The sequence below is a fragment of the Atta colombica genome, unplaced genomic scaffold (genome assembly GCF_001594045.1).
Source record: "Atta colombica isolate Treedump-2 unplaced genomic scaffold, Acol1.0 scaffold76, whole genome shotgun sequence".
NCBI lineage: Eukaryota > Metazoa > Arthropoda > Insecta > Hymenoptera > Formicidae > Atta > Atta colombica.
Window position 1 is genome coordinate 376,113 of NW_017259568.1, and position 11,185 is coordinate 387,297.

At 33.9% G+C, this 11,185-nt stretch overlaps 1 protein-coding gene across 4 annotated transcripts in view; it reads right to left on the reverse strand.

The window, feature by feature from the left end:
• Window positions 1-3,931: 3,931 nt before the first annotated feature.
• Window positions 3,932-11,185, reverse strand: part of LOC108692550 (UDP-N-acetylglucosamine--peptide N-acetylglucosaminyltransferase 110 kDa subunit) — a 16,041-nt gene continuing 8,787 nt past the window's right edge. For 3 of the 4 annotated variants that reach the window (XM_018200858.1, XM_018200857.1, XM_018200859.1), the window contains 8 exons: window positions 10,444-10,640; window positions 7,367-7,456; window positions 7,058-7,238; window positions 6,374-6,976; window positions 5,683-6,197; window positions 5,071-5,521; window positions 4,623-4,999; window positions 3,932-4,359 (listed from right to left, as the gene is read on the reverse strand). In XM_018200858.1, coding sequence (XP_018056347.1) covers window positions 4,167-4,359; window positions 4,623-4,999; window positions 5,071-5,521; window positions 5,683-6,197; window positions 6,374-6,976; window positions 7,058-7,238; window positions 7,367-7,456; window positions 10,444-10,640 — 2,607 coding nt within the window. In that variant the 3' untranslated portion in view covers window positions 3,932-4,166. Of the gene's footprint in view, window positions 4,360-4,622; window positions 5,000-5,070; window positions 5,522-5,682; window positions 6,198-6,373; window positions 6,977-7,057; window positions 7,239-7,366; window positions 7,457-10,443; window positions 10,641-10,716; window positions 11,077-11,185 lie in introns of those variants that run through there. The other variant, XM_018200860.1, reaches the window with a different exon arrangement.

Sequence of the window (11,185 nt, forward strand, 5' to 3'; positions counted from 1 at the left end):
CAATTTAATTTGAGCATGATGTTAATTCTGAAAATTGTGCCTGTCACTACGAGAAGATAAAAAAAGAAGAGGAGAGACTGTAGAGGAGAGCGAGTGAAATACATAGGTTAGAAAGAGAAGAAGGTAAAGTAAATGGGATGCGCGAGTATACGTATATACATATACAGTGCATATAAACGCGTTCAAGTCTATTTACGATCTGGGACGAGTCCCTGACATTCATACCTAAATAATCAATTATAAAAATGGCATATCAAATTACAAAAAAAAAAATTCTGTCAAAATAAAAACAAAACGACTGTGAAACGAAATATATATAATTGGAAATATATATGAACATAATCATGAATGAAGTGTGTGTGTATATATATATATATATATATATATATATATAAGCGTTTGGATATTAATATTAGAATATCTGACTATTATTAATTATACATTAATATTAAAAGCAACAGCAATGGCATGAATTAATTTGACAATGAGCTGATAAGAAAGAGAGAATGATATAAAATGACATGCACGACGAGGAAGGAATAAAGCAAGCGACTGTTCTCTGTGGGAAGGGTACTTGCGACCCAGTTTCACCCTCGCAAGGTGGCAGCAATCGATACTGCGCCTAAGGGCCGTATGAAACGCGATCGCAATGCTGTTGCTGCGCCAAAAACAAAAATAGGAACTTACGCATGTCATATGTTTATATGGAATGACCTATGGAAAATTCATTATCAGCGTTTAAATCATTTTAATTTGATACTTAAGATTCCAACTCTGTCTCTCATCCGCACACCGCAGCCATATTGAATCATGGTGTCAGAAATGAAAAATCATATGAATCATTTCCTCTTGCATTAATCACATCCTTTTACTTATACATTGAAATAAATTAACTTTCTCTCGCATATCGTCACGTTATAGGTTCAATAACACAAAATGATTAAATATTCCTTTTTCAATGTGGATTATAATAAGTAGCTGTTAATCTTGATTTGTAAAATCCATTTTCATTCAACTTCGTAAGTCAACTTTGTAAATCGAATTATATGTATATATGTATATGCATATTATGATAAATATGAGCGAATTTTTTCGGTACCTATATATTTTTTCAATCTATTTAAATATTTCGATTATATAAATCGAGACATAAATCGAGGCTTTTTAGAAACTTCGTAATGATGTTTTTTCCACAGAAATATCTTTTTCACGACAACGTTTTCGAAATTTTAGGATGTTATAGTGTTCTTTGAGTTTATTATACCAATGTATTGTATATTGGCTCGCAATGAGGCGCGAAACGATTCGACGGACTTCATGTGAATGCGCGATAAGTGCGCGTCATAAAAGCTAAATGCCCGCATTACAATGCTTTTATCTGTCACGTAACGACGACGTTTAACAAATAGCGACTATCAAGAGCGATACTGATAGTCCCGACGGGGTACACGCCGTGCCACGGTGGGCGGATATGCTATTGAACGTGATAGAGAAATGCGATCTGCGACAGTTAATATGCGCGTCACCTATCTAAAATTGATGGTATTATAGAAAGAAATCAATTCCAATACGAATTTCTGCAAAAAGTAACGTTTAACTTGCTTTGCTTAATTTAATTATTTAAAGGCATTTATTAAACACAAAGTCACGGATTTCTTAAATTCAACAACCTCTTTTAGAAAAAAAAAAAAATGTATAGCCATTTTTTTTTTAATCAGTCATTAATCACTAGGAAACAAGTTTCACTTGAAAAATGTACGTTTGTATTTCAAATAGCCAATCTATAAAATAGTATTTTTCAAATTTTGTCAACAGAATATGTAATATTCATATAATGAAATATCACAGATATTTTGAAAACTAATATAGTAGTAGACTGACTGAAATCGAGCATATGTATTAAAGTAGCTACGAAATGGCAGAATCTGCCTAGTTTCTATTGGTAACCTGCTGTCATTTTCTGTCAACATGTTCTGCTAGCAGAACACGAGCTTATCAATATAATTAATATGCCAATTTGCGGTAATATTTTCAAATTTGTTGACAAACTACTAGAATATTGCCAACAATTTGCTTGACACATGTATAAACGATAAAACAATTATCCAATGGCTAATAAAGTATGTACATTCCTTGATAATGCTACCCATGGTGATTCACCTATTACTCGAATAGTGATAAACTTCACTGGTTGTGTAATTTTTTTTCTCATAACCCATATTTATTTAATTAATTAAATACAACGATGGGGGATTATATTTAAATTCAGAGCATATTGAAAATATAATACAATTATACTTGAGCGATCATTACATTAAGAACGCAATTATTAATACTCGCTGTCCTTCGAGATACTTTTTTTGTCAATTACCATAAGATCATCGCACTAATGATGTATCGACACAAATGTTCCAAATCACAGAATGTACAATGTCAACGTACAAACTGTAAAAGATTGTTTCGTTTATCATTTTTATTTTCTACACATAGAACAATTCGCTATATTTTTCCAATATTTTTTATCTCTACACATTTCGTCAATACCACAAATCGCACAATATCAGCTATTGGATTAACGTAAATAATTAACAATTACCTTTATTAATATTTACATGAACATTATCATTAGTCGTTTGATATAATACAGTTATGTTACGCCGTCCGTATCCGATAAGTAATATCTCATTTTTCAAATGTTTGGAGAATCCCAATATTGAAAATGATAAACTGTGTTAACTACAACAAATGAATATCGAAATGATTTCAACAATTGTATCGTATATACTTTTATCCTTACAAAAATTTGATTGTACTGACATTAGACATCAAATACCCAAAAAACTTTTAGCTTTTTAACATCACCATTTTATAAAAATAGAAGTCACACGTGATCAATTACTAAACAAATTATTTCGATATTCAAGCTTTGCATTCAAAATTTCTAGATTTATAGTTTTTTAGATTCATTTTTGGCATTTTCTCTCTCTCTCTTTCTCTTTCTTCTACAAATTTTTCCGATTTTTTTTCCTCTACGATCTTAATCAACTTATAACTTGTATGTCTTTGAATTCAATCTCGATTGAAAAAAACGTTTTGAATTTGGAGATTTCTGGTTCCTTGTTTAAATTACATATATATTGGATTCTTGAATTTACACAATTCTTGGTTTATTGAAATTTAATAAGATTTTGCAAATCTTTGGCATCTTTCGATCTTTTCTTTTGGCTTTTTATCTTTCAGGATTTCTCTAAATTTCAAAGAACAAACCGTGCAATTTATGCCTTTATATCTTTTGAGATAGTGGAACGATATGGTGAAGTTTAGAAAATTCTAAAGCCTAATCTTTGTCAAGTATTCGTGTGTTCTTCAACAAATCACATCTCTGCGTTAAAGGGTCATTTACAGAAAGCGAGGATAGATATCTCGATAGCACGATATTCATATTTGTCAATTGCAATAATATAAGCAAATTATACAATAGTAGATTTCGATTGCAGTTTATAATAGTACAACTTGCGGTAAAATTGTAAATTAAAAAGAAAATTTTGCATATTAATTTCTTTTAAAGTTCTTGATATCTAAATTTTTGAAAATGCCAATTTTTGTTGTAATTCTCTAAAATTTTTAAAAAGTCATTAAATCTCAAGTTTCAATTTTTAAAAATATTTTTGATAATTCAATAAATCCATTGATAATATTTTATTCAGATACGTTGCAGAAGAAGATAGATAAAAAATAAGATATTGGAAATATTGTTTTTCTACAAACAAGAATATTCATTAATACTTGCTATTGTTACTATTTTTAACAGTTTTTTTTTAATTTCTTACATGGGTGAATTCAAATTGCTTTTCCATAATTTTTTACGAAATTGATAAAACGATTCAACTGATTTTTATCGAACGCGCAAATGTTATTAAGAAAATCATTTTTAAAAAAAAGTACAGAGCGCGAGAATTATAAGAAATCTTGTATAAATGTATACATTGATATCTACTGTCTAGTTTAAGCTCCGTGAATTTATTGTACAAAATAGTTTCAGCAGAGATACGAAATTTATATACGATGGGAATATAGATATATTAACTATAATTGCAAATGCTAAAATTTTCGGGGAAGAGAAATCGTTAATCGCAAAATTGAAGCTCAAGTAATCGTCAAATATCTTAAGAAGAAATGCTTGATGATTTTTGACTATCGTTCTTATCAAGGGCTGAAACATGATCAGGATTTTCTCCATGCGCGTAACGCTCCCACATCTTTGTGTACAACATCTCCATGCCCATGGCGTACAGCTTGCAGTTAAATAGTGGGCTTTCTGATCGAGCCTTCCAAACTTTAGCTCTTGTTGCTTTCAAGCTGGCATAAAGAAATAAGTTTATTAAATAAATTAAATAATATAATATATGAATCATTCAAGTTATTATGTATGAGTAACTATTTTTATCAACAATATAAATTTTGTACAGACGTTAAAACCATTTTGAACTGTTATTCTTATTTATTGAATTTTAAGTTTTTAATTTATTAGATTAATTTCAATCTTAATATATGTTAAATTTTATAAAAAAATAACTATATAATGCCTTAAAGAGGCATGTCACAAATGTCAAAATACTTACTATTCTCTATCGGTACCCAATCTAATAGCGATATCTTGATATTCCTGCCGTGTTCGCGCTACTAGTTCGGGACAGCCAAGAGTATTTAATTGACTAGCTGCGACACGAGAGGCTAGAGTTTCTCCGGGAAGTGTAACTACCGGCGTTCCAGTCCACAAAACATCCATACTGGTTGTGTGTCCATTGCAAAGTGGTGTGTCTAAACATACGTCGGCCAATTGGCCTCGTCTCACATGTTCTTCTTTAGCAGCAACATTGCTGAACAGAATTCTGCCGGGCGTCAAACCTAATTGTTGTGCCGTTGCTTGAAGATTAGGTTCACCGACCGCCGGAAAACGTAGCAACCACAGCACGGAATTTGGCACGTGTTTTAATATCTAGAATCAAGCAGTTACAGACAATTTGATGTGGAATTTACGTCTCATGAAATTGCTTTGTTGTTACTTACGTGTGCCCACATGTGAAGAGTAAGTGGATCGATTTTATACAACTGATTAAAGTTGCAATAAACTACGGCATCCTCCGGCAAGCCGTACTGTTGCCTGGTTGTAATCACAATATTCTGAGGCACCTCCTCGCCTGTAGCAGTTTTGTTATTCACCTGTGTGGTGGCCATACCGTTTTGCACAACGACGCCATTCACAGACATTTGACACTGACCAGAAGCAATCATCGTTTCAATTGGAGTAGTAGTCGGTAATTCGGCAACTTTGAGTGAAATTTCAACGGGTTGCTTTTTGTCTGGCACAACTACCTCGCGAATCTCTTTTATCAGAGTATTCTCAATCATCGGAGAGAGATCCGTGGCATTGATTACCGCAACGTTGTCAGCTACTTTGCCTTTGTGATTCAACTTGTCCGTTAAGATTAAACGTTCCTTCAGATGAGGAAACATTTGCCTAAGAGTAAATAGATGTAATTGTTAATTTGGCCAAGCTATACATACAATTTTTTGTAAAATGAGATTTTACAAGAATGCAGCTATTTGATCTTTATATAATCTTTATCATCTATTAAAAAAATTCGCGAATAATAATAAATAAAAACTAAATTTACGTACTTATGATCGCCGATGAAATAAGTGTGTGGCATATAGGCGAGTTTCTCGCTGTATTGACTGGCGAGCTCCAACGGCGATGTGACCTCGTCCGTAATGAGATAGTCCATGAAACTTGCGCCAGAAGTACCAGGATAACCTAGCCACATGACCTGGATCGGAGCTGGTCGCAAAGCGAAGATCTCGTTTCTAGCACCTTTCGTATAGCCGTTCATGTTCACTAGAATATGGATGCCATCTGCATTGATGCGGTCGGCAGCTTTACCATTGCATGGAATTTGAGAGAGATCGACAAAATGCTCGGCCTCTCGCGCTATCTTCGCACGAAAGGTTGTGCCATCATCTGCGCTAAGTGCGTAACAGAAGATCTCGACTTTCTCACGCTCGTGTAAGCCAGGTATTGATTGCATCAAGTGACTGGTCGGATGATTACCAAAGTCCGACGAAACATATCCAATCTTCAATCGTGTGCCAATTGTACGCGGGTATTTATATGGTTGTTTGTGAAGAACATGGATCTGCAATATACAGATTTATATATAATTTATATATAATTTCATATATAATTTCATATATAATAATTACCGATGAAGTGAAAATATTTATAGAATAGTAAACGGAATAGAATATCATTTTCAATAAAGTATATTAATTGTTATAAAGAAAGATTTACTGAATAAATAAGCGGACTTACTTTCTCTATGCAAAGATTAGCATGTCGAGCAGCAATAGCTTTCCGGAACTCGTGAGATAAAGGATAAAGCATGGAATGATGCGGATGCACGCTAGGTAGTCTATTTTTATCTAGCTGTTCAGCAACAATAGACACCAACTTCTTCATCCTGGCTTCATAATCAGTCCAATCGCACACTATTTGCAAACAGTGCGCCAAGTTGCAATAGGCATCTGGAAAGTCTGGCTTCAACTTCAACGCTGTTCTGTATGATTGAATCGCTTCGGGAATGTTGCCGGAATCTTTGTGGATCGATGCTAAATTGGAATGAGCGTCAGCAAAGGCCGGATTAATTTGAATAGCCCGAGTGTAGCATTGTAGAGCGCCTTGTATATCTTGCATCTCTTTCAGAGTGTTTCCCATATTTGAATAAGCATCGGCAAAGGTTGGCTGTATGCGAATTGCTTCCTTATAATGCATCAATGCCTCATTCAGTTTGCCCTGCTGCTGCAAGACAGAGGCGAGATTGCTGTGGGCGGCCGCAAACTCGGGAAATACTTCCAAGGCTTTAAGATATAAGCGAGTTGCCTCCTCAATGTAGCCTTGCTCGCGTTTTATGTTGGCCTAAAGAAATCATTTCATTATAAACTTATTTAATTATTCTTCTAGCATTTACATTACATTTAAAATAACATAATTTCGTACCAAGTTATTAAGAGAATCCGCGTGTGTGGGACAAAGTCGGAGGGCGGTATTGTAACATTCTTCCGCTTCGACCACTTGTCCTTTTTCTTTGAGAGCGTTCGCCAGATTGCAGTACGCATCAGGGAAATTAGGTTGTAGTTCAATAGCACGACGATATGTATCGATGGCCAGGTCGATGAGTCTATAATATTACACAATTTTCGATTACTTTTTTTTTATCTCGGAATATGTCGACGTTTTGTTTTATCATTATGTTAGTTCTCCCTCGAAAATTTCTCTTGCAAGCATAAATGTAAAACATTAACTCACCCTTGTTCATAATAAACGCACGCCAAATTTCCATGTACGACTGCATTGTTAGGACTAAGGTTTAACGCGCGGAGATACGCGGCTACAGCTCTGTAACAATTGGTAATTTAAAAACAATTGTTAACTTCAGATCATCTTAAAGGTGATAAAGGCTTAGCTTATAAAAGGCCTTAATATAATATTAAGTGAACATCACTTCTCTCTACAATCTCTATAATTGAAAAGAAAAATTATTTATCATATCTATCAATTCGATCGTAATTTATATTATAGAGAGTAGTTGTTAATACAGCTCCCAGCGCTATAGACGAGTCTGCTGAACCTTTTAACGTAGCACTTGATCCAGGAGACGCATCCAGATGTAGAGGGTCGCGCGAGAGTATCTTCTATTTGAACGCGAAGCGCGGGTGCGATAGTAGTCGAAGGCGAGATCACCGTATAGACGACCACGCACTGGCAGTCCATTCCTTCTCCATCCCGGCTGTCTTGGATCCGCAGATCCCAGAGACCACGGATTCCGAAGGAAGGATCTTTGACGACGCGCGGTACGTTAGATGACTAAATCTTTAGAGAGACAGGGATGCAAGAGAATCTAAGGGAACTTGAATCTAAGGGATTTCGGAAAAAGGAATTTTTGAAAGCATGACTTGATGCAAGATATGCGGAGGTAAGGATTATTCTTCCAAAGCTTCTTTCGAGTTCGTTTGGAGCATATTTTCATAAAGCACAAAATGTTGCGAATCCACAGAAGCAGACAATCCTTCCGATAATATCCATTAGATTCACTTGAACCTAATTTCTTTGAATATTTCCTACAACTCTTTTAAATTGCAGAACCTGTATAAAACACGCTTTCCCGATACCTACATGAATTTAAATGGAAAACTTTTGCATACACAAATTTGGATATCTTTGACACGCGCGCGCGAGCGCGTAATTTTCATGGGTCCACCAATATTCTCGATGTACACGTTAAAACTATTATATAAAAAAATAAAGGATATCAATAGATCCTTGGATATGCAGCTTTTGAATTCACTAATATTGAAGCGTGAGATCGAAATAAAAATCATTCAAGTACGAACTGCGCAGATCTTTAAATCCACGTGGATCTAGGATTCATTTATCCTAGGAACTATAAATGTCTAGGTGGCAGGAATTAAAGCAGGAATTACAAGCGGATCCTTCGGTGTGCGGATCCTAGGAGGTTGATCAACGCCGGGAGATGCTAACAGCCAGAGGAAAGTCGTTTAACTCGCGAGCGAACGAAAACTGAACGGGCACGCGTATCCTCCCACAACGGAAGGAGGCAAAAGGCTCCAATGGGGGCGGAGCGGCTTTTGGAATCGATAGTTGTCTTCGAATTTCTCCCACTTTATGCGTGAGGAAACCTCGGAGCCAAATAACTGCATTCAATGAATCCATTATTATCCATCAATTACTATCAATTTTATAGACGTTTTTATTTCAATTCACTTTTATATCTATTATTATAGATCAATAAGAAAAAAACATTAAAAAAATATTTAAAAAAACGCTAAAATTGATTTTATTATTATGATTGCCTTAATCTCTCAGTCGCGTGTATATATATAAAATAAAAATACTAATAACTGAGTATTAAAATATCTAAAGATAAGTATGTGTATAATGTCGGTTGTGTAGACAAAAAAGTATTACAAAAGATGTTTATAATTTTATCACTATTTACATGTAAAACTGTGAGAATTAAGAATATAAACGTGATGATATGCAGTCATATGGATCTCTAGTAAAATCTTTGTAAAACCAAGATTATTTTACTATATTAAAAATCTCGATAAAATAGTAAAAACTAAATTCCTCTCTAAATTAATATTATAACAAACGCCAATGTTAATCACGCGAAATATTCTGATTTAAAAAATTGCATTTGAAAAAAAATGGTACATTGTTCGAATTTCTCGTTTAAACGGAGGACGATGAACTTGAAAAGGATATTACATAAATATCGATTCTCAGTACTGACTCGACAGCTCATGCGCCATATCCGCCTATGTTCTCTTTCCATCAAACGTAAGTGCATCAAACGTAAATGTCAATACGTAACGCTTAAGTGCACATGATTCAATAATTTCTCTTTTTTAATTGGGAAACTTTAAAAACAAACTATGAAAATATTTTATTATATATATATAGCAAATTAATGTATGTGTGTGTGTGTGTGTGTGTGTGCGCGCGCGCGCGCAGAAAAATGCGCAGAATATACATCTTCATGTTCTAAACTTGCGTAAAAAAAAGAGAACGGTGCAATAGATAATAATATTTCTTAAAATAAAATTAATTGTATGACTTTTGACTAGCCATTGATGATTTTATGTGATACATCAATGGAATAACTAAAGCCATTTTCAATCTCGCACAGACTTTAAAACCGACGACAACGAGAATTTCAAGACGTTGATTGATCAACACTGTGCGTATAATATTTCTTTGTCTATCATTTTCTTCACAAATCTAAAAGTCATTTAAATTATCGCGACAAATGAATTGAGACAAATAAATTTTTACACTGTAAGTTCGATTTGGTAAACTTATACCAAATCGTCGTACTTAATTTTCAAATATTTTTTCATATATACATATTAAATGTATATATGATACAGTAAAACAGTAAATGTACGTACAAGCACAGAAAAATTATCACTTTGCAAATGAATAAAATCAAAGTTTCATTGTATGTTTATTGATATATATTATTCATATTATTATATTTGAAAATAATATTAAAAACAAATAATTCTTGTTTAATATACAATAAGTAAAATATGATTCTAGTGAAAAATTGTAGCAAAGTGATCAACTACATCCGACATGATCTACTTCGTGATTAAAAGACAAATTCTAAAAAATTTTTACAATCTGCTATCGTATTAGTAGATTCTGCTGCACTTAGACATTTATCAAGAGAATTTGTAACAAATACTTTGCAAAACATGTTTTAACAGATTTGACTATCTAGGATTATTATTACATGATTTATATTATTTAAGAAATAAAAAAAGAATGACGAGTAATCAATTTGCACAGAAACACACCTGTCAAAAATTCTAGCTTCCTTCAATACATTTCCAAGATTGATGTAAGCATCTAGAAAGTTAGGATCCAAGGCAACTGCTTTTTCGAAATGGTGTATCGCCAACCATATTTCTCCTTGCGCATTGAACACGCAACCAAGATTGCTCCAGGCAACCGCAAAATCCGGCCGTGTCTCAATCGCCTTCAAATAGCAGGCCTAGAGAAACAGAATGCAGTTTACAGCAATTTTATTCGCGAACTCAAAGAGACGCGCGCCGCGCGGTATGCCCGACCTCCCATCGCCGCGCCGCAGCTTCTCTCTCTTTCACACGCTCTTCCATTTTATCTTTCTTTTTCTCTCCCTTCATCTTCTCGTCGTTAAAATCTCGAACGAAAAAGAACATTTTTTTTGCCACTCTATATCACTTCTGTTTCCTTTCCTCACCATGTATCTTCGTCCTATCTTCAAACGTTGAACAGTTTCGATGTCTCTTTAGAGCTGACTGAGAGAGTCTCTGTCCATGATTTTTTTGTGATTGAATAATTATATTTGTGAGATAGTTACTTTTTTAGATTTCAGGATCATACCGATCTTAAGAAATGGAAGATAAGGAAAAGTGTTTTTAACCCTGTATGAATCTTTCGTTAATATAGATTAAACAATTTGTACTGTCACTAGTTTAGTGAGTACATCTTGAATTCTGAACCATTTTCCAATATCCTGTATAATGTGAATGCAATAATTTAAAGATAATAAAAGAG